The sequence below is a fragment of the Spermophilus citellus genome, assembly GCF_964194105.1.
Source record: "Spermophilus citellus genome assembly, chromosome: 1".
In the NCBI taxonomy this organism is placed as follows: Eukaryota; Metazoa; Chordata; class Mammalia; order Rodentia; family Sciuridae; genus Spermophilus; species Spermophilus citellus.
This window is the reverse complement of record NC_138182.1, coordinates 125984145-126008598: the sequence shown is the minus strand read 5'-3', so window position 1 is coordinate 126008598 and position 24454 is coordinate 125984145. Positions and strand designations below refer to the sequence as shown.

General features: G+C 47.9%; 1 protein-coding gene across 2 annotated transcripts in view; it reads left to right on the top strand.

Annotated features, from left to right (window-relative positions):
- TENM2 (teneurin transmembrane protein 2) overlaps nucleotides 1-24454 on the top strand; it is a 625713-nt gene that overhangs the window by 547424 nt on the left and 53835 nt on the right. For both annotated transcript variants that reach the window (XM_081292628.1, XM_081292629.1), the window contains exons 13-14: nucleotides 16347-16557; nucleotides 21504-21623. In XM_081292628.1, coding sequence (XP_081148754.1) covers nucleotides 16347-16557; nucleotides 21504-21623 — 331 coding nt within the window. The remainder of the gene's footprint in view (nucleotides 1-16346; nucleotides 16558-21503; nucleotides 21624-24454) is intronic.

The following is a 24454-nucleotide window of genomic DNA, read 5'->3' as shown; positions in this document are numbered from 1 at the left end:
AGCTACACCAGGGTCAGGGCAGGGCAGACCAGGAGCACTTGAACCTCCTGGTTCAAACACAGATTCTGCAGCACAATGAGAAATATCATGGGCGTCAGCCTCCTCCCCGAGGGTCCGGGCTTGGAATGCATTTCTCGCCAGGAAGTGCTTCTGTGCCGGAATGCCAGGGGCGAGCAGGGGAAAGTGGAGCAGCTGGACTTTAAATAGCAAGGCGTTCTCCGCAGCGCAGCGAGAGCAGCTGCCCAGGGCCTGTGCTCTTTTCTTTGGTTTTCCATCTTCTCAGCCAAGAGCTCTGGGGGATTGGAGAGGGGCCAGAGCTCTGTGGCCAAATGTGAATCCAAAGGAAACCACAGGTTCCCCCCAACTCTCTGTGTGCCATGTGTCCCCTTCTCCCCACCGGCGGCGAAACCCAAGCCTTCCAAGGTATTTCTCTCCCTTTTCTGCCCTTAATTCATCATTAATCTGCACCCCCCAAATACACCCCAGCTTCCTAAAATGCTGTTCCCACACACACTCAGGGACACCACCCCTTTCATTGAGGAAATCATGGAATCATTTCTTTTAAAGTATCTGGGAATGTCAGCTTCAGAAAAGGTCAAAATTTGAAGCCCCTGGCAGTTCAAATCCCAGAGAGGCGAAGTAATTTCTTCAAAGCCAAACAGCAGACAGGGTAGACCTGGAACTGGAGGGAGCAAATGCAGAATGCTTTTTCCATGCTATGGTGACACCAAAAGGACCCAGTGACCCACAGGAGAATGGGAATCTACCATTACTGATTTGAGCCGAGATCTCTCTAGACCCAAGAGCTGGGCCAAGCTGAGTGAAGGCACCTGGTGTACCCAAGAGCGAGTGCCCTCCTCAAGTTTACCCCCTCATGCCTCTCTCAGCTCACCAGGGTAGCCCACTCAGACCACTGGCCATTGACATGAGGAAGCAGACACCTTTCCCCAAGCCAGCTGCACTCCTGGACAGGATGCTCCAAAATTCATTCAGGCATTCAGCAAACGTAATTGAGCCCCTACTCCATGTCAGGACACAGGAATGAACAAGACTCAGACTCTGCCTGCAGAGATCCACAATCTGGTGGCTGAGGAGCAGCTATTGAACCAGTCGCTACAAAGCAGTATATTGAGTCTATGACAGGCCAGGCCCGGTGGTGCACACCTGTCATCCCAGCAGCTCAGGAGGCTGGGGCAGGAGGATCACAAGTTCAAGGCCAGCCTTACCGATTTAACAAGGCCCTAAGCAATTTAGTGAGACCCTGTCTCAAAATTAAAAAGTAAAATAAAAAAGTTTTAAAAAGGGCTAGGGCTGTGGCTCAGTGGCTAAACACCCCTGGGTTCAATCCCTGGTACCAGAAGAATCTAAGAGTCTCTAATAGAAGTAAGGCCGAGGGGCAATGGCCACCCAGAGGATGGGCATCAAAGACTCCAAAGAAAATGAATCTTCGATTTTGAGAGATACAGAGGAATTCAGCAAGAAAGGAGGGGAAGCACTGGGGTGAACAGCCAAAGCAGAAGCATGGAGCAAGGGACAGCCATGCCTGTTGGGGACCCTGGAGGAGGCTGGCCCCACTGCAGCAGTGTGTGCTTGAGGGAGGCTGTGGGGGCAGGGCAGGAGCAGACTGAGCAGGTACCATGTTGGTGGAGGGGGCGGGGCGAGGCGCAGGGCAACACATCCAGAGTGGCTGCTTTCTCCTCCCCTCTTATTGGTCTCCAAATTCACCACCAGACAGAAGGCGGACATACCTGCCTGCATGGCCCCTGAGCCACGCACACCTTCACACCGTGGCCTTTGTTTATCTTTCCTCCATTCTTTGTGTACATTTTTAACACTCAGAGGGAAGAGGCAGCCTAGTTGGATGGTGCAGAGTGGAGGTGCTGGGTTCAGAGAGCTCCGGGTCAGGTACCAGCTTCTGCACTTACAGGGTGAGCTCAGCCAAGTCACTCCAATTCACTGAGCCTCAGCGTCTCCTCTGTTGAGAAGGACCAAGGCTGGTTCCTACCTCAAAGAGGGCTGCTGGGTATAAATGGGTAACTGCACGCAGAACAGGACAGTGGTTCTCCGTGTCAGCAAGCGTCAGAATCACACGAAAGCCTTCATGCACGGCCTTCATGCACTGAGTTTGGATTTAGTGGGTCTGTTTTGGGGTTCAAGAATGTGTGTCTCCAACAAGAGCTCAGATGCGCTGACTCCGAGAGCCACCAGCACATCATTTTGACAGGAGCTCAAGTGCCGCCACAATGATTCCTCCCAGGGTGGCATCCGTGGGCCACCTCCTAGGAAGAGTCAGACCAAGCAATTCTGAATCCTAAGGTGATGGCCTATTGATTGGTCCATGGGCCCTGGGGACATGCTTGAGCTCACTGAGGTATGGTGATGGAGGTTGATGGTGACTCAAGAATGTCAAAATAAAGGACACATGTGGAAAGAGCGAGCAGGGAGAGAAGCATCCTGGTACCCTCGGTGCCATTCCACTGCACCTCCCATTTGTCCCTTTAGGACCGTGCTTGCCTGGACAGCAGGGTTTGCTGTGCCCTTTTCTTTTGGGGTCCTTGAGCTTTGGAAAGACCTGGGTAGAAACTCTGGGAACAAGGACAGCAACCTCACAGGCCTCTTGTGAGGTGTGACTAGAGAACTCTTAGAAAGCACCTTCATGCCTCGATATTTAAGCGACAGCTTGAGCGTTGTATCTCCCTGTATGATGTACCTTCAGGGACTCCAAACACCTACGCCTCCCCCCACTCAGAAGCTCTCATATCAAGGGGTGTGTACCTTCAAAATCAGAACTCTCCTTTGCTCCTGTGGTCATCCATTTCCTTCCCTCCTGCCCCACTGGCTCTGGGAGGAAGGATAACTTCCCTCGGAGATCACAAACCAGTGGCTCACTGACATGCTCTGTTTGGCTTGCATAGGTTTTCAAAAACCTCTGAGTGAGTCGCCAACATTTACAAGGTTTCATTTAACCAGCGAAGAAACTCACGGGCTGCAGGTCCCCTGGCCCAAAGTCAAGAGCTAAGGGTGGAGCCCAGTTGTCCTGGCTCTCAGTGACCTTGTCCATTCTCCTTTCAGACCTTCTTCTGAGAGTAGTTATACATCCCATTTGCTGGGGCATCTAATGCGGCTGCATCTGGGCTCAGGAAGGAGAAAGGGAATCCATGAGAACACAGGTGCAGGAAGGGGACGCTCCCGTCGCTGGTCAAGCCTCCCCTGTCGTTACTTCTGCCACGTTCTCTCACAAAACCTGTGGCTCATCAGGGGCAGACCCAAGGCAAAAATTCCAGCCCAGCTGCAGCCCATCACCCAAAGTCTTGGCCCTTTGATGAGCAACACTGAGGCCATCACGTCCCAGCTCACACTCTCTGCCAGGGCGACGGTTCCATTTGGTCTTTGACTTGGCATCTTTGTCTACGCATGCCGCCACGTTCATTTCTGAGTGATTCCTTACCTGGCTCTCGTGTTCTCTTTGCTTAATCATCAAAGCAATGGAATTTTAGTATCTTTCCATCTCCACCACCACTTCCCAGACCTTGGCTGGGCTGGGTGATTTGTCCTCAGCCCTTTTTTTGTATTTTATTTAGAGACGGGGTCTTGCTGAGTTCCTGAAGCTGGCTTTGAACTCATGATCATCCTGTCTCAGCCTCCCAAGCTGCTGGGATTACAGATGTGTGCCCCTGCGCCCAGCCTCCTCCCCCTCATTCTGCCCACACCTGCCTTCTTGCTCCTACAGCTCACAATGCAGTCCCACCCTGGGCCCTGGGCCTGCTGTGCCAGCTGCCCTGAGGCTCTCCCGCTTAAAGCAGGCTCATGCCACATAGGTTTCCACCCAAACATCAGCTCTTCCTAGAAGCTCACCCTGACTCCCCTGCAAGGCCAGTCCCCTCCTCCAACCACCTCTGCTCCTTTGCCTCTCCCCCTTTGGTGTCTTCAAACACTGTCACTCAATGTCTCTGATGCATTCAGGTGTTTATTGTCTCTGTTTCCTCCTCCAGCGTCTATGTCCATGACCACAGGGTCCTTAGCTGTCTTGGTCACTCGTGGTCGCAGGCATTGGCTGAGTGCACACTTTGATCAGAGGCATTGGGGGTAGGAGGCAGTATCGTCTTGGTATTTAGTAGATTATTTAGGGATGAATGAATTTCATTTTGGGATTTGAAAAAGCATTTAGACAATGACACCTGAGTCACTAAACACCACTGATACCATTTTACTATGCAAATAAAATCCAAATATAAGACATAGTAGTATCGTTTTTCAGTAAGACACGAGCACACAGCGATGGTGTCATCTTCTCTCTTATCTAATAAGTCAATGGCGCTGCACATTGACTTTCTATGGTTGAGGCAGGAGGTATGCGCATTCCGAGTTCCCCTTTGAAATCAGAGGAAAGGCAGAGGTTGCTGAGGATGACCGTTGACCTTGACATCCCAAACCACAGCAGGCTTGAGCGGTATGGATGGCGGGAAAGAGCAGCAATCTTGAGGTCGGGCCACGTGTGGATCCCAGCCTTGCCATTCGCCAGCAGCTACCTGACCTAGTTAAGCCTAGTAACTTAACTCCCTAGGACTGTTTCTCCATCTGTAAAATGGAAATAAACAAATGGTTATACTGTAAATGCTTCTTTATGCAGTTTACTTATATCTCAAAATACCCAATTAAACTACTATGATTATTATTTATACTCTACAGATGGAAAAATACTAAGACTCAGAGAGGTAAAGTCATTAGCCTGAGGCTACACAGTCAATATGTGGCAACCAACATTTTGCATAGAGTATGTTGGACCCTGGTCACCTGCCTCCAGATCCTGTGATCATAATTGACAGGACAATGTTGGCTCCAGGTACCTAGCCCACAGAGAAGATATCTCCAGGGAGTACCAAGCCCAGTACCTGGAGGACAGCACTGGCCGCTTTTAGAAGGACACAGTTTAGGTATTAGTGACTCCTGTCTCCCCAGCAGAGCAGAAAGTTTGCCGGGTCTGGTTCCTCCTCCCCAGCTGGCAGTCGGGGTATTTCTTTTCTTTTTTTTTTTTTTTTTAAAGAGAGAGTGAGAGAGGAGAGAGAGAGAGAGAGAGAGAGAGAGAGAGAGAGAGAGAGAGAGAGAGAATTTTTAATATTTATTTTTTAGTTCTCGGTGGACACAACATCTTTGTTGGTATGTGGTGCTGAGGATCGAACCCAGGCCGCACACATGCCAGGCGAGCGTGCTACAGTTTGAGCCACATCCCCAGCCCCTCGGGGTATTTCATAATGCCAGAAAAAGAGAAGGGCGGTGCCCTGCTATTCATTCTCTCAGCTCTGGTGCCAGCCTTCCTGCCTCCGCACCCCAGAGACAAGGTCTCCCCTCAGGCAGAAAGTAAGCGTTCTGGCTTGTGGCTCTGAGGCGTGGATGGTGACAGCCCCTTTTCTTTCTGAGGGACCCAGCAGGTCACTGTCTGGCACCCCACCAGGCTGTCACCCCCTGCCGGGCCTGGGCTCTGCTGGCCATCAGCTCAGCTCTGTCTGACCTGTCAGCAGACTCTGGGATGGAGGTTGATGAGGAGCAGAGCAAGGGGGAGACGCCCGGGGCAGTGAGAGGCCAGGAGCGGCTGGCGGAGGGCGGGCATTTGGGGAAATGGAGACGCACTTGGGGAGGCCGAGGTCACAGGCCCTGCTCCCTGTTGCCACTGGCGTCTGTGATGGCAGAGTGGGGGGATGGCAGCAGCCGGAAACCCCTCAGGCGTGGAGAACATGGCCGCCGGCTAACAAGGGTGAGCTGGTGCCAGGGAACCTGTCAGGGCTGTCCAAGGTGGGAAATCTGTGATCAAATGAGATCATTCCCGGAGGCTGTTTCTGGGTGGAGGAGAGTGGCAGAGGCAGAGAACGAGACGGGGAAGGAGAGAGAAAGAGAGCGAGCAGAAAGGAAGGTGTTTTCTGAGCCTCAGCAGTCCTCCCCCAAGTCCTTCGCCATCCAGAATCCACCTTGCTACGCTGTGGCTCCTTGCAGCCTCCTGTAAGAATCAAGAGCAGAAGTCAGGAGCTTTGGAGGTCGACGGCCCCCAAGGTGGGTGGGAATCATTTCTCCCTAGCTTTGTGACCTTGGGCAAGATCCTTTCACTCTCTGAGCCTCCGTTCCTGAACCCGCCTCCCAGGGCCTCATGAGCATGTCTGGACAATGACTGGCCAGGAGGTGCCCAGCACACAGCGGGAAAGCGCAGGGCAGCTTGTGCAGCCCTGGGGAGCCAGCCCATCGTGACCCACCTGAGTCTAAAACGCAAACTGGGGACATGAAGCCCTGGGGCGGAAGGTAGACTAGAACATGTATCCCAGTGTTCCAAAAATCCACTTGCCTTCCAATGTGGATTCAGGTGGTTAGTCTTCTGCTTGACTTAGTCCTGCCTTAGGTAAAGGGAGCCCCTGAGTATTGGCCACTGGGCGTGTTTTCCTGGAGAACAGCCTCCTGACAGCTTCAGACAGGACTTGGCTACAGAGGGCAGCCACCTGGGGTCACAGCCCAAGCCCACCACTCAGAAACCATGTTTTCTTGGTGAATTGCTTCACTCTCCCCAAGTGTCCCACTCCCCATGTGTAAATGACAGTGCCAATAATGCCTGGAGGCAATTTGCAAGGGAATGAAGGAAAAGTACTTAGCATGGTGCCCAGCGCCTAGGACGCTCTGCATGAGTGCCAACCACTAGTCTCATCAGACATGGTTCCCATGAATGCTTCCTCATCCTACTGACCCCAAGACATCGTCACCTAGCTGAAATGCATTGGCTTTGTTGGGCACTGGGAGCCAGGGGACAATGACTCTGATGTGCTAGTAGTGGTGATGTGGTTTGTCAGACATGGTCCCCAATGGCCTGCATCTTTATGAGAAGTCAGTCAAGGCTGGGATCCACTCGTGACTGTTGAGCAGATGGAGGTTTTATGGGTCTTTCCAAGGACAGAGCCTTTCAACCTAGAGCTCCATGTTCTCATGAAGCATTTCTCAAAGTGTATGGCACTGGATACAACTACAGAGAGATGATCAGAGACAAAAGGGGTTCATGGTCATACACCATTGCAGTATTAAACAGTTATAGTGTATGTTTACATGTCAGAAACCCTGAGAAGTCCTGCTGGGTGCGGGGAGAGCTTTGCTTTGCATAACTGATGTCTCCCAGACTGTACTTGAACACAGATCCCCCCTCTCACCTCCATCTCTGTGTTTCAAGGAACCTGCCAGAGACACGATTTGGAAAAACTATCTCAGGCCCTGGGGTCACTGGTACTCTTGTGGCTGTTGGAGGGGTATTTTCAATAATTCACTACAGGAGTCCTTGAGCTTTTATGCAGAAAAGAGTCATCTACAGACCTTAAAACTGCAGATTCCCAGTTTCCACGCTCAGAAAGTCAGTAGATCTGGGGTGACAGCAGGAAGCGGGTGTCATATCACTCCAGGGGAAGGCAGCAGGGACTTACTAGTGATGCATAGGAGTCTGCCTCCCGGGGATTTTGACACTTGGAGCAGCCGTGTTCGCAAACCCTAACTCCCCATTATTAGAGTCTCCATTTTAACAAGATCCCTGAGTGATTCTGATGCTGATTGGAATTTGAGAAGCATTGGTTCAATGATATATCTGTTTGGGTTCGGGTTCATTTGTTTCATTTCGTTTCTGGTGAAGAAGCAATCCAAAAAAAAAAAAATTCTCCCAATGACTTGAAGGACAGCTAGCATCCTAGGGAAGAGAGGTCCTCAGGCCCGAGGCCACTTGCAGTGACAGGTCTTGGTTTCCCACATAGGCTTTGCTTTCTTTCCTGCGTCCCTCCTAAAGGAGGGGAAAGCCAGCCTCGCAGTTTGCAGTGGGGCCTCCCTCTGCCAGGTTTCTGATCCCCCTTTGCTAAGTCATAAGAAATGCTGAAGGTGCTTTGGGGCAAGGTCCTCTGGCCCCGGAACTCAAAGTCTGACAGAAAGAATTGGCAAGAAGAAAGAGCACAACTTCCAACAGGCTTTCCAGGACCGCGAATACGGGTCTCCTTCTACAATATTTAAGTGTGGCCAGTACTCCATGAGGGGCAGGGGGGGATGCCTGAGGAACCACGGTCCATCAGGCAGCCAGGGTATTAATGGCAGGTGAAACCTTCCAAATGAGCACCCTGTCAGCCAGCTATTGCTTTCGAGGGCTGGCGACGTGGGAGCCCTAACAGAGGCAATGAAGAACTAATCTCATATTGCCAGGTTAAATCAAGTCAGCCTGGCCCGTTCCTTTCACTTCTTAGTTACATCAAGCCAGAATACTTTCAATTATCCCTCACTTCCAACTTGTCAGCAGGAACCGGGTAAAATGCAAATGGAGCCAGGCCCTTCCCTGGTGCAGGGCAAGAGCTATCATTTAAGAATTGCCTCCACTGATTTGAGATCCTCCTTCTTCAGTGCTAAAGCTGTCACCATCTCTTTCACACGCGCCATCTTACCTCTGGGCCTCTCAATAGTGGGTGCTCTGAAGTCCATTCTGTAGATTGGAAAACTGAGCCATGCACTTGCCCCGTGGTTATGTAGATGACGAGTCACAGACCAGATCTTAAAACCAAAACATCTTACGTCTAAAGTCCATATTCATTCTGGCCCTGACCTTTAGAGCGACTTCCTTGAGATTTTCTAAGTACTTTCCTAGTGGCAGGGGACTGGCCAGGGTCAGCATGTAACCGTGAGGAGCAGCCAGTCCAGACTAGGATCCACATGAGCCCTGCTTCCTGTCTCTCCCCTTCAGAGCAACTTACAACTGTTTGTCACCACTTACCCTCACCCCCTGCATATGGGGTCAACCAGATGCCTGAGTCATTTCAGAATTTGCAGCTATGGCATACCCTAGGATCTGATGGCCAGCCCCAGCTCTGAAGAACAGCCCCATGAGCACATTGCTCCTGTTACCTGGAGAGGTATTTCTTTTGCTCTATCATGTGATGCTGGATTGCCAGATGGAGCCAAATTCTGATTTAAGTGGCTTAAATTTTTTATATAGATAGGGACCTGCAAAAATATTTTTTCCCAAGGTCCCACACACTTTAGGCATGACCCTACAAAATCTTACCCTAAAACAAAGTCACTTCCTTTGTACTCAAGAATTTCTTTCTGTCCGTAACTAGCCTTAACCCTAGCCAGCACCAGTGCCTGCCAGGCACCTACCCTCCTTTTTATTCATCGTTAAGGGCAAATGGCCCCAAGTTCCTTCCTTCTTGTCCCAGATGGTTGCCACTTTCCTTCTTCCCATTGCTTCATTACCTTTCCACTGTCCCCTTATTATCTGATCTCAAAGCAGTGGACCTAAGCTTTACTGGGCTCTCCACCTGCATTGCCTGTGTTTTTCTTAGAGAAGTGACAACTTGGCAAGTATCTATCTCTGTATAGGTAAACCAAAGTATGTGATGCCAAGAAGACTCGAAAAGAAAAAAAAAGGAGGAGGAGAAATTACTCAGAGGCCCTTAGTCATGATCAGGTGCCCCTAACTCTTCTAAGGACCATCTGTGGGTCATCTCCATCACTCTCCCCCACATCCCTGTGAGGTGCACCATTGTTACCCCCACTTTGTAAGTTCACCAATGTAGCCAGATGACCAAGATGATTATTGAGAACACACCCAGCCCCAAGAAAGTTTCCCCTGGGCCCTTTCCCAGTCAATACCTCCTTAAAAAGGTAGCTACAATTTCTGACTTTCCATCATAATTGATTGACTTTGCCTGTTCTTGACTATCTTGTAAATGGATCATAGTATAGTCTTCAAAGCCCGAGTTTTTTTTTTTATTGGTGCATTATAGTTATGTGTAATACTGGGATTCATTGGGACATATTCATATGAGCACATAACAGAATTTGGTCGATTTCACTCCCAGTCCTTCTCCTTTCCTGTTCCTCCTTCCTCCCCCTAATCCTCCTCCTCTACTGGTCTGCCTTCTATTTGCTCGATCTCCTCCATCCCACTCCAGCTTTTCCCCTTCAAAGCCCGTGTTTTTAGCCAATCCACTTTATGGCCTCCTGACCCCAGGAGTAGGGAAGGTAGATTTGGTGGTTGGTGGTGCTTCGCTGCAAACCACAGTCTGGGCAAAGTAGGGCTAATGTTTTAAAATCTGAGCTTTTGACCTGTCCCCAGCCTGGGGCTGCCTTTAGGTACTCCCAGAGCCGTCTGTGGCACCTGCGGTAGAGTGTGGGCATCAATTTGAGTCATCCTGTCACAAAATAGAACTCAGAAAAGTCAATTTAGGTGTTTCTCTGAAGCCTTTAATACTTAGAAAAGCCACAGAGTTCACGCAGGTGGGAGAGGGAATCACCTGCACACCAAACCACAGGGAGCAAGGGGTTCCAAAGACTGAACAAAATGCTTCCAACCGACTCTCCGTAAGCTGCCCAGTTTACAGGGATCAAAGAGGAACACAAGTGAAATAAAGTTTCTCTCATTCCCAGGGCCTTCTCTGTAAGAGGGTTCATGCAAAGACTCAGGCAGTCTCCTTCAGGTAAAAAGACGTATGTGTTTCAGCCAACTCTGAAATGTCCAGATGCTGACTGTGGCTGCTTGCTGTACTGCCCCCATGGGCAGGGGCCCGCCACACTGAGTGTTGGCTTTACTAATAGGCGCTCAATGAAGGCCTTGAGCTTACGTCTCCCCACTACCTAGGAACGCCTTGAAAATCTAGCAGAGCAAACAAGGCAGGGGCTGGAAATGACTGACACAAACCTCCAGCCAGCACAGGTACAGGCCTCCTGTGCCGTACGACAAGCTGAGGGCATTGAATCTCACCGATGCATAGCAGGGTCCTCAGCCACCTGGTTGCCAGGGACACATCCCCAAAGCATCTAGTCTCTCACGTCGACTCATTTACAGACGCTCACCTGGACCAGTCAGTCATGCTATTTCCCAGCAGGAGAAGCACAAGGGCCTGCAGAAGTGACTGCATCTCACTCCGCCCACATGGCCCCCTCTGAGGGGCCTGGTGCCGTCTTCAGACTCCTTTGGGAGGGAAAAAAACTCTCCTTCCCTTTTCATCCAAGCTGCTTCTCAGGGACTTGGGTACCTTACTGATCCTCTTTCTGCCCCGTCTCACCCTCTGTAGGATGGGTGACAGGTTGATTGTGAGACGATGCCGGTGCAGGACACTGTACCAGGCTCTGCTCCAGACACTGTGCGTCATCCTTTAGCCCCCACAGGGAGTGATCCCAGGACCCTGGGATGCCGAAGCCCTCATGTTGAATGGTGTCGTGTTTGCATTTAAAACCACACACATCCTCCTGATCATTAAAAATTGTCTCCAGATGACTTACCATACAATGTAAGCATGCTGTCTAAATAGTGGTTGCAATGTATTGTTTAGGGAATGATTACAAGGAAGATCATCTGTACTTCCTCAACACAGAACCGCCAGAGGCCTCCAAGGTTAGTTGAATCCACAGATAAGGAAACTGCAGATACAGAGGACCAAGAATTAACCACTTCTCTAACGTCATCACCATCATCTCCATTTTACATATGAGGGAAACTGGGGCATGGAGCAGTTAATTCCCCAGATACCAGCTAGGTGGTAGAAGCCAATCCTCAGATTAAAATCTAGAAACCAGAGCATGAAATTCTTGAGTGACATTATTCTGCTTTGCAAAGTTGCCAAGAAGGTTTAAATCAAGAACATGGGACAATGCCCCTCTATTGCGTCTATTATCACTATTAATTGTTATCAACCTGTCACTATTTGGAAACACAGTCTGGCATGTTTGCCTAGATTCATCCAGCCCAGAGTCCATACTAGTGATTGACTCAAAATATAAGGAGATATTAATTTTGTCTATATTTTTAATATTTTTAGTTGTAAATGGATCTTTTATTTATTTATTTATTTATTTATGGTGCTGAGGATGGGACCCAGAGCCTCACACATGCCAGGCAAGTGCTCTGCCACTGAGCCACAACTCCAGCCCTTAATTTCATCTATTTTAATGTCCAGATTTTATAAACTAAGAGTTAAAAACCTTCAGTGAGTTTTTATAGTAAAGCTTATAGTAATACCTGTGGTTTATTAAACACATACTATTTGCCAGACAGATGATGTGTGTGTGTATGTGTGTAATCATTTATTCCCTACCACATAACCCTATGGTACAGGTACTGTGATAACTCAACCGTTTTTTGTTTTGTTTTTTTTGTTGTGGGTGTTATATATATAACAGGGATCGAACCTGGGGGCACTTAACCATATCCCCAACCCTTTTTTATTTTTTTTTTTTATTTTGAGACAGGATCTTGATAAGTTGCTTAGGGTCACCCTAGGTTGTTGAGCCTGGCTTTGAACTTGCAATCCTCCTGCCTCAGCCTCCCAAGCCACTGGAATTACACCATGCACCACCATGCCCAGCTGATAAACTCAGCTTTAAAGGCAAGAAACTGGGGCTCAGCAAGGTTGTTTAACTTCCCTTGCTCACACAGCTAGGGACTAGGGAAGGTGAACTTGAACCTCATATCCATCTGGTTCTAGAGACCAAGTTCTTACCTCTGCACGTATCTTCTTTGTAGAATTTTTGGCTTTTTACACTGGGACTTATAATCCAAAGGATTCAATTCAGCAATAATTAACCCTGATCTCTGCTTCACATTGCCAGACGGTTAGAGGAGATTCTCTGATTTTTCTTTATCAACAGTAATGGAAAGAATGTCTCATATTGTTCCCAGAAAGCTTCTTCCATGTCACCCTTCCCTGAAACTGCCATTGCCATTTCTATATGATCTATAAGTGTAGACTTCAGCAAGGGCTGTGACTTAGCATGGGCTTTGACAGAGGCACCTAGACAATTCTCCTTGACCACATTTCAGAGAGAAGGAAGATGACACCGATGTGTGCCACCACCGTGTACCCCACAGGGCAGCCCCAAGTGCGCTTCCCCACAACCGCCGAGTCAGACTCGGGGCCCCACGGCCCCTGCATACCTCTCCCACCACCCTCCCCATGGGAAAGGCAGCCAGACAAACAAATAAGGAGGGAGAAATATAAATAAAGAAATCGCCCGATGCCATAGGAGGGCCGGGCGGCTTCCCGCCGCTGTTGAATGGAGACATCGGAGGCCTCTTAGGTCCTGAACTGGTGATTCAGAACAGTTTGATTGCTGCTTGATTGTTTGCGAGATAACTGCGGGATTGTCAGTGACAGGGTAATTTACTGAAGATTGCAATGTCAGACTGCATCCAAGGGGCTGGCTGGCATGGAGATGCGCTTCTCATGACTGACAGGCCACTGGGAGACTGGAGTGCCAATTTAAAGTTCACAGTGCCGTCGGAAAGTGTTGGGCCTCGGCAGCCCATAATCACGCAGCGTGATGAGATCATCGTAGGCATAAGGTATGCTCGCACGTACTCACGGAGAGAACCCCAGATGTGCCATCTCTGGAGCAGGTACCTGTAAATATGCAGGAGGAAATCACTGAGACCTTTTTTTCTTCTTTTTTCCTATTTGTCGTCTGCAGTTGCTGACATGTTTAGGCCATCTCCTGCCAGACAGACAGGCTCTTGAATAGAAAACCCAGAATTAACAAAACAGTGGGGAAATTGGAGATTTGGAGTTTGGAGGCAGTTTGCAGCCCAGGGAGATGGCAGGCAGGAACAGGTGGGGAGGAAAGTACACAGAACTTAGTGGACAAACTCTCTCAAGGCACTGAGTGCAAGAGGCCCTCAGGCTGGGAATATGGAGTGGGTGGTGTATGGACCAGAGGTGAGGGGAAAGGCCGCTGAGATGGATGGAAGTCCTAATGGGAAGAGGCCGGCGACCTTAAAAGAATCTATAATACTAACAACAGTGGGTTCCTTCTCACCTGGGAAGTTTCTGAGGCTGCAGAATGAAGCACTGCCAACGTAGCTCAGTGGATTATTTTTAAAATACGAAGCAAGCATTCCGTGGTGGACTATTTCTGTCTAGAGAAAGCAGTGTGCCGGAGGTGATGGTCAAGGCAGAATTCTGTGCAATTATAGTTTTCCTTTTTTTTTTTTTTCTTATTCTGCCAATGGCCCTTGAGTCCAGATTGGACAATGGGATGTGGACCTGATGTGGGACTTCAGTCCTCCTACTGGATACAGCATGGTTTCTGGGTCTTTCTGGGGTCTGAGTCTTCCGTGCTCTGGGGAGTAGCTGATTCAGTCGGCTGAAACATTTGGAGCCTTGATTTGGAAAGTTCCTAAATTTAAAGTGTGCGTGCCTGCTCACTCCCCTGTGCCTGAATTTCTAGGAAATTTTTTGTAAATCTAAATGTGTTACAAGGCACGGAGCGGCATTTGCCCGTGTGGAAAATGAGAGGCTAGGCTTAGTCATTGAAAGCCAAGCAAAACATGCAACCTCCTGATTTGTTTGTTTGCTAAAAAGGAAGTAATGCATTAAAATAATTGTACATTAATTGCTAAATGACAGTGGAACTTTGGTGAAATTATATATTTCAATTTCATTAGCAGAACCAAACGTAAAACATAATGCCAAAAAATTTACATTGTAGTAAATTTAAAGCACACAACCAGGCCTCTGATTGGGCATCCTAGTACAGGAGTCGGTCATAGCACAGCCTTGGGTGTGAGAACCTGTTTCTGTGGTGCTGATTAGGGCCAGAAAAATGCCTTGCTATCAAATCCAGGAGGTGTAAGCAAGTTTATTCTCAATCAATTCCCAGCAGAGTGAATAAGGATTGGCCAACAGATCCATTCTAACAGGAAATCCCAAGGAGTGGACACTGCCCAGAACTTTCCTGTCCCTAGCTCTAACAGATGTGAGGAATGGGAAGCAGTCATTTATTCATTCAACAAACATTAGTGTTTGGCACTAAGCAAAACATGAATGTAGAAATTAATAAGACAATGTTCTCCTCACAGAGCTCATTTTCCACTCAGGGAGGCAAGCATAAAGAGATAATTAATTCCAGCACAAGGAAGCTGGTGTTAACAACAACCATTTCTAGATTTTTTTTGTGTGCATTAGAATCACCTGAAAATTGTGATTAAAATGTGCCTTCCAGACCCTGCCCCCAGTGCTGTCTCTGAAGGGTCTGGAGTGTGTCCTTGATTTTCCCCCTAGGATTTCAACGCAGAGCCATTCTTTAAAAATCTCTGGTCAGGGATGCACACTGTAGGAGTAGCTGTGTCCATTCATTGGGACAGCTGTAACAAAACCTCCGGACGTCGAGTGACTTAAACAACAAACACATATTTCTTGCAGTTCTAGAAGATGAGCAGCCCAAGATCAAGGTGCTGGTGGATTTGGTGTCTGGGGAGGATCTGCTTCATAATTAATAGATGGCCATTTCCTCCCTGTGACCTCACAGGGCAGAAAGAAAGCCAGAGGACTCTCAGAAGTCTCATTTACGAGGTCACTAATCCCTTTCAGGTTCCACTTCCAGTGCTGATTTCCCTCCCAACGGCCCCACTTTCTAGTACCATATATTGGGGGTTAGAGTTTACGGATCTGGGGGCACACACATTCAGTCCATAACAAACCCAGCCAAGGGCATCATCAGGAAGGCTTCCTGGATGGGGAGGCCACACCTAAACCAGGTCTCAAGCTATGAGCCAGTCTGTCTGCTTCTGCCACCATCCTGTCCACTTTTTAAGGACAGGAGCCATGATTTTTGGCTCATCCAGCAAGTAGATGCATGTAAATGTGTGTTTATGAATTGTAGATGGATAAGTAGGAATCATCCCAGGGATGGGGATGTGAGAGGGGCAGGAATCCAGGCAAGTAAATCTGAATGCTGGAGGTCCTGCCGACAGGTGAGAGAGCAGAACCAGAAGCAGCAGGTGGACTGGTGGCTTAACTTTCAGGTTCCTGTGTCAAGGCCATTTCTGCACAGGATCTGGAAAACCCAACACACAGCGCCTGGTTTTCCAGCTGCTCAGCAGTTCCCTCCCTGGCTTAGGGGAGCAGGAATGGAATTCTTTTCTCCATGGAAGTGAGACTTAGGTGTCCCACACGTTTTGACTGCTTGTGTTCCCGTTAGCACGGCCCCTGAGAACTGGCCATCAGTTGTTATTTGTGCAATGTTATTTAAAAGCAACGTTTTTATTTTTTATTTCCAACTGCTCCAATAACCCTGGCTCATAGTAGAAGAAGGAAGACATTCTGGAGACATGTCATCAAGAAAGCCAATAGAAACCCACTTATCTGCTACTAGGGACAATGATTGTCAACATTTTCAGTCACGTCCTTTCAGTCCTTTATTTTCTATGCACATAGGTTGGAATTATACGAGGTTTGCTGTGCGGAACCTGCCAATTCAAGGCCCTGGGGAAGGTGGGACGGTGACAAGTGTTAGCATCTCCAAGCGGCTGAGTGCCATGAAATCCACTGACCCTGGCTCTGCCTCTGCCCCTCCAGATGGCCTGGTGGACTGCCTGGACCCCGACTGCTGCCTGCAGACGGCCTGTCAGAACAGCCCTCTCTGCCGGGGCTCCCGGGACCCCATGGACATCATTCAGCAGGGCCAGACGGAGTGGCCAGCTGTGAAGTCCTTCTACGATCGCATCAAGCTCCTGGCAGGCAAGGACAGCACCCACATCATTCCTGGAGACAACCCCTTCAACAGCAGGTAAGCACCCTGTGTCCCCACAGGCTGCTGCGGTCACCAGCTCCCCCCCACACTGGGGCAGGGGGAAGTGCTCCTCCCTTTCCATGGGCCCCGTTGGCCTGGAAATGGCCCAGTTGAGGCTTGCTCCCTGCCAGGCTCCTAGAAAGCCCTTCCCTCACTCCAGGCTCCAGCAGAGAGCCCGGTGCACGCTGTAGGACTTGGCCGCCTTCGATCCAGAATTGCTGGAGATACCTGTGGATTCCCCCGTTTTGAGATCATTGTTATGATCTATTATTTTATGACACTCTTGTCATTCTTTTAAATCTCCCTTTACAATGCCTCTGAGAGTGACTTTTGTTTGAGCATTGCTTAAATAGTTCATTCAGTAGAGGCTTTTTGACAGCTGTTATTAAGTTGATAACATAACCTATCATCCTGGCATCTTGGAGTCAAGATGATGCCAGTGGGGAGAATGTATTGAGCACCTAGGACAAGCCAGAGATGTGCCAATGACTTCGATGCTCACAGCAGCTCCACCCCTGGCGTCTCCTCGTGGCCCATTATGTGCAGGGGCCACTCATTCTCCCCAGTCTGTCTTTGCTCTGGGTTGCTGATTTGAGGTTTTATGAATATTCTAGGGTCAAATTCTGAATTTATTTTGTGGCCACCTTGGCCCTTCCCTTCAGGCCAGGACAAGTTGGAACTGTGCCCCGAGAGTAAAGGGAAGATTTCACCGTGAGGCACCTCCCAACCATCCATCCCCTCTTACCTTCTAGGTACCTTCCTTCTACCATGTGCATCGGAGGGTAGAAGGAAAGGACAGGAGGGGCCTGACTGGGCATGATTGATCTCCGTCTCCATGGGCCCAGATCCCCATCTGGTGGTGTAAGACATGGGGAAAGGTCTTCTTGGTGTTACCCCGCTCCATCTCTGTGCCCCTTCATGAGGAAAAATCAAAACTGCTGGGGTCCTCATCCACAAAACCTCTAGCATCTAGGAACTTGAGCGAAATGGTCCTGATCCCTTGTCCTTCTGACAGCCCCCTCATGCACCATTCTCTCCCACACCCCATCCTCCACCTTTCTTCTCTATTTCTTTTTCTAAATTTTGAATTTTTTTTTTGGTTGACATATACTAATGGGACATATTTGGTACATATTCTTGTGTTGTAATGTAGCATTCTGACTCATCCGTACATTGTGAAATGATCAAATCTGACAAAATAGAATATTCGGGGCTGGGGATGTGGCTCAAGCGGTAGCGCGCTCGCCTGGCATGCGTGCGGCCCGGGTTCGATCCTCAGCACCACATACCAACAAAGATGTTGTGTCCGCCGAGAACTAAAAAATAAATATTAAAAAAATTCTCTCTCTCTCTCTCTCTCTCCTCTCTCACTCTCTCTTTAAAAAAAAAAAATAGAATATTCATCACCTTAAACATTTGTCATTTCCTTATGGTAGGAACATTTAAAACCCTCTCTTTGGGCTATTTTGCAATATAAAACACCTTACTATTGCCCAGTCTTGTGCCCCTCCTATGCAACAGGACACCAGAGGATATCCCTCTGAAATGTACTGCCCTCCTCTTCCCCTTCCTCCTCCTCCTCACCCAGCCTACATCCTCAGGAAGGCCTGTTTCTCAGGCCCAGCAGGACGGGGAATATTAGACTTCACTTTTCACAGGCGCTTAATTGGTGATTCTCTTGGTACTCCCATTTTGGACACCATGGGGCCATGACTGTCCCCATGGGAGGAAACACCATGGGGAGGAGGAGACACCATGGGGCCATGATTGTCCCCACCCCTCCCTGAGAGTCTAGCCTCGATGGCACAGGAAAGGGTAGGAGTTGGTGCAGCCCATTCCGAAGCCTCCTAGAATCCTCTGGAAAGTTGGGCTGTCCCAGTTATCGGCAGCCATTTTGAATAGACTGCTTAACAAAATCACCTTAAGTCAACGATTTCAGCTTCCCTGTTCTGATGTTACCAAACATAAAGTAGAAAAATAAATAATAATGCAAGAGAAACGGTGATCTCCACCCTCTTCTATTTCCACCCTGACACTTCCTAACTGTGTCACATTGAGCACATAAACCTCATTTGCTAGATGAGCACCATTAGAATAGGTATCACATTCTACTCACAGTATATTGCTGTTTTAATAGAAGAATAAATAAACAATGAATGAATAAATAAATAAATAAACAAACAAACAAACAAACAAACCACAACTCTCTGACCAAAAAGGAAGTGTTTCCTCTGCTCCTAACTCTGGGAGGGTTTCTGAACACATCCTCCAAAGACCCCTGGTCAACTTCCATCTGCTCCCTAATTTACATTTCATTATTTCTACCCTAAATCCTAACAGTCTCCTTTTCATCCTCTTCCTCTACCTATCCCTTCTAACTTCCTCCTCTCCTCCCCAGCAACAGTTACCATTGCCAGAAGGCATCTTAAGTGAGGGCCAATATGCAGGGGGGCAGGCAGGGACCCCAAAAAATATTCAGGGGATTATCCCAGCCCAGAGATCTGAGCAAAAGAAAGTTGCCATGGAGAATTCTCTGGAGCTCTGATGATCCACTCCAGCTTGTCTGCCCAGATCCACGAAATACCAAACTGTACTCCAAGGCGCAGGTCGAAGTTCAGTAAGCATGTGGATTTCAGTACCTCATTGCCTGACAAATAATGAAGGACAAAGCCAGGAGTAAAAAGGAACTTAATTCAAGACTTCTCAAAGGCGTTCCCTAGATAATGGCATACAAAAATAACTAAAATGCCTTGACTCCACCACTATAATTTATAGAGCGGATCTCACTATCTAGATAATGTGATAATTGTTACACATCAATAATCATAAATAGAAATGAACTGATAGCATGTCTTAGCTGAATCTTTTCTGCAAATTGGCTGCCTGGAAACGATAGAAAGCCAGCAACAATGAAGAATTAGAAAAATAGAAGGGTAGAAATCTCAGGCAGCCCAGCCCCTTTTATTCCTATGGTGCTCTGCACAGTCTTGTGCTACAGGACTGACTTTAAAAAAATAGCAGTTGTAAAAAGAAATTTTTTTTTAAAAAAAGGGGGGGGGGAAGAAACCCACTGTGGAATGTACTTCCGATTTTGTTTTCTTATCACAACCACTGTGTACCTTGTGGTCATCAACACACATCATCAATTTTAAAATAGTGTCTGGTAAGGCCTTAAAGAAATCTAAGTCTGAGCTAAGATAAGAAAATGGAATTGAACAAAAGGATTATTTTCATAAATTAGTTTTCTACTTTCAAAAGACTCTAGCATTGTGGTTGGAACTAGCTAAAAATGAGATTCATTTGTTAGGCAGCCAGTAGCAGACAATTAGAGCTGTCAGTGGAACAGTCTAAACACCCCTGAGATCGTCAAAGGGTTGGAGTTGAACAGTGGGGGGTATTACTAATAGAAAGAGAGATGCTTGGAGACAGCCTCCCTCCAGTTTGCAGGACACTTGGGATTGCAAAAGTAAATGCATTCCAAAAATCTTGACAAGATTCTGGCAAAGAATGGGTCAGCTTGATTGCCTACTCCAGAAATTGGGAGTGTGTCCAGGAACCCGGGAGCCTGAGAACCTCTTTGCTTTCGCCAAATTGCCCTGTATCTTCAAGGGCAAGATGTGGAGCTTCTCATTGTCTCATTTCTCCATGAAGTCTAGAGGATTCAGGTGACAGGAGACATGGCTCTGGGTAGAATACAGGGTGAGCGCCCCTAACCCCAGAGTTCAAAATCTGAAATGCTCCAAAATCCCAAATACCTTAAGCACCAGCGTGGCCTGGTGAATGTGTCTTTTGTTAAGTACCCAAAGTATGGCTTCCCTAAGTGGGAAGTTCCATATCATGAAACTTTATTTCATGCACAAAATTATTTAAAGTATTGTATCAAATCATCTTCAGGCTATGTATATAAGATGTATATGAAAGCATAAATGAATTTTTGTGTTGAGACTTGGGTCCCATCCCCAAGATATCTCATTATGTACATGCAAATATTCCAAAATCTGAAAAATTCCAAAGCCTGAAACACCTCTGGGCCCAAGCATTTCAGATAAGGAATGCTCAACCTATATTGTAGCATCTCTATGGCTGGGTGCAGGGTTTCCCAGAGGAAGTTGGTTGGAAATTGGCATTGTTGGGAAAATTCTAGTTACTGTGGTCTGGAAAGAAAGAGCTTTCCCTAACAACAGGAAAAAAAAAATGCGAGTGTCAGATTTCAACCACCCACCCCCCAGGACAGTTGGAACTTGACATGAGAAAAATATGTAGCTACATGCAATCCAGAATCCAAGCTATTTTCACCAGAAAGAAATATATCTCCAATGTTCTCTTTTCCTCAGGCTTTTATAGATTGGGAGAAATTTTGCTCTTGGAGGGCAGCAAAAAACTATGTATGTATACATCCCAGCCTCATAATAAAACCTGTGTGCGCTGCCCTGCGCCCCCGACTCCCAGCCCGGAGGAGGAGCATGGCATGGCCTTGCTCCAGCACCAAATTAGGAAATGAGCAGGCAGATGGGGAAGCTCTCACCCGAGCATAATGCTCCATGTGCCAGGCGAAGGCATGCACATGAGGGATGAGGGCAGCCTGGAGCCTGGGCCAAGCAGAAGCCAGACTGCATCAAGCAGTGGAACCCAGCCAAGGCTGGAGAGAAAGCACACGGGAGACCACTGTCCAGCCCTGGGACGGGCCAGGCTGCCCAAGGGATTTCACCTCGAATGTCAGAATTTTTGTTCTTAGGAAAAGCAAAACATTGAGACTTCCCCTCTGCCCATCTCTCTGTACAGACATGGTCATGTGGAGCTAGAAATTCATGTTGAAGGTCTTCTCCTTGCCTGGGGACCAGATGCAGATGAGGGAGCAGTAGCAATAAGGAAAGAGAACTCAGCACCCCTTCATCGGTTTCTCCTGCATGTGGCTCAAAGACCTCTGTTTCTTTCTCTCCCAGCTTGGTATCTCTCATCCGAGGACAAGTAGTAACTACAGATGGGACTCCCCTGGTCGGTGTGAATGTGTCTTTTGTTAAGTACCCAAAGTATGGCTACACCATCACCCGCCAGGATGGCACGTAAGTAGCACTGTGGGCTGGGACCTGTCCAGGGCTGAGTGCGGAGGCGGAGAGCCATGGTGCAGTCAGCTTGAGTTTATGTGGCTCCCTGTGTGAGGTGGCCACCAGACCAGACCTTCAGAGAGGATTCCCCCAAGTCACTCCATGCTTTCCTGTGTGGTATCCCAACCAGAAAACAAATGTTGTCCTGTGTGTGCTGGGGGGTGGAGGCAGATTCTAGAAAGAAGGTAGTTTCTTAGAAACTAACTCCGATTTTAAATCAAAGGCAGTGCAGGGTGACAAGAATCCACACGACACCGCGTCCTGTGGTGATCCCCTTCTGCTTTCATCTGTGGCTCTAGGAGCTGTGTTGTTTTCGCTACAGTTTTGAGGGGGTGGGCTGTAATCAGAGAAGTCTAATTAAGTACATTTAGCAGTCTCCCTGCTGTGTGAAGGAGGCAACAGTCCCCAGTGATCTTCTGATTGGGAATGTGCGCCCATTCACCCCCACCAAGAAGAGAGCTCTGCCTCTGCCTGAACCTACCGGGCAGCAAGTCAAAAGTTAAATGCACAATAAGAAAATAAGAAGTCTGTAGGAAGGGGAAAACACTGACTCTGCACTGGAAACTCTTACACACACACAGCTGTCCTAGCCATTGCCAAGGAAGCAAGCATCCATCACTGTAAACCTGATGCAGCACTTTTTCTATAAAACCAGACTCTGAGAAATCCTGGGAATAGCATGGGAGGTGAGAACTGTGAGCTTGGCTTTCTCTGGCGAGGAGTCTAGTTATTCCCTACTGTCCTAAGCCTTGCAGACAGTTTTAAAAGCCACCAGCCTACAGTAGATCCACCTTACCGTTCCAACACTGAGACCCAAAGGAGGGGTCTAAGGATTCACATCCAATCCTCAGTACCAATGTCCAACTTACAGTGCCTTACATCCCAAGCACATCGTAAGTTGAAATATCATAAGTCAAAAATGCAGGGCTGGGGCCGGGGCTCAGCGGTAGAGCACTTGCCTAGCATGCGTGAGGCACTGGGTTCAATTCTCAGCACCACATATAAATAAATAAAATAAAGGTCCATCAACAACCAAAAAATATATATATTTTTAAAAGAAGTTTAGTTCAGATATCAAAAAATAAAGAAAGTGACATTTTTTAAAAATGCATGAATTCTACCTGACCTACCAAACATCCCTGCTTAGCGACATAGTGCGCAGCAGGTTATTTGCCCTGGTGATGGACTGGGAACTATGGCTCCCTGCCACTGCAAGTGCGGGACTGTTGGACCTCACGTTGGTAACTCAGGAAGAGATCAGATGTGCTTAGAGTTTCTACTGACTGCAGATCACTTTCATAGCGTTATGAAAAATCATAAGTAAAAACCAACATAAGTGGAGGACCAGCTGCAGTCATTAACTGTCTGGTAGCTCTACTCAGAGGTTTCTATGGCCAAATCCAATTATTCAAAAGCACTGGAATGGTTAACGGATACTGCACAAAGATCTTTGGGGCCTTGTTCATTCTTGGAAGTCAGTGCTCGTGAAGAACTAACAGCCTTGAGGCAATTCTGTAAAGTCCTGTGAAACAGCACAAGACACTTCTGAGTCCTCCCTCTGCTGTCTGTCCCTTCCACTCCCCTGTCCCCTCAGATGCTCCCTGGCTAATTAGGATCCAAATCCACCTCCAAGATCATCTGTTCAAACTCCTGGATCAGTGCCTCTTCAGTTTGCTCAGGTTGAAAAGCCGTGCAAGTCCCAGGCCGTGTTTGGGAATGCTCCAAGGAATCCCACAATCTGTTATAAGTATAGCATGGGCCACACTCTTCAGCTGATTCTTTCTTGCCAGTTAGGAACCATGTTGCTTCAAGGCATTTGGGTCTCTTGTACAGCTTAGGCAAATCCTTCCCCAACAGCGTGCATACCCAGGAAATACATATATAAACAAATTCATATGTAAACTGTCATACTAAATGTACTGTGATATTGACCTTCATATCTATGTGGTCCTCGGTCATTTATTTTACATCTGTTAGAAAACAGCAGTTATTTTACCAGAATTGGATGAAGCCAGTCATCAGTGTATTTTCACTCTGATCCAAGCGGTAGGGATTCTGATAGAAGCAGGATGGAAGAGCTGCTTTCTGCAAAAAGCTGAAGATTCCAGAGGAGTACAGCCGGGAGTTGGAGGCAGGGTACTCTCTGTTGACCTCCTACCTTTCTGTGAAATGGGAAAAGCAGAGCTTTTGTATTTTCATCCTCTTGGTGGGTCACCTCCACCCAGATCATCAGGAACAAACAGGAATACAGTGAAAGAATCATTGCCAGAGACAGAAGCAGAATGGAGTTTGGCTATAAGCATGGTGCTGTGAGCCCCTGCCAATGTCCGAGCATCACGTCACTGTCACCACGCTGTCTGCTGAACACTTCTCTCAGCCTTGCGCTGTGCTAAGTGCTTTACACCAGAGGTCAGCAAACACATTCTGCAAAGGGCCAGGGAGTAAATAGTTTAGGCTTTGCTGGCCATGTGGCTTCTGCTGCCACAACTCAGCACTGTCACTGTGGCAGGAAAACAGCCATAGAGGTTACATAAGCAAATGAATATAGCTGTGTGCCAATAAAACTTTATTTGCCAAAACAGGTGGTGAGCCAGACTCACCCCATGGGACATAGTTGGCTCGTGCCTACTCTGGGGTCTTCATATTTTATTCTTTTTTTAAAAATATTCTTTAGTTGTAAATGGACACAATATTTATTTTTTTGTTTATTTATTTATTTTCATGTGGTACTGAGGATGAAACTCAGTGCCTCACATGTGTGAGGCAAGCGCTCTACCACTGAGCTACAG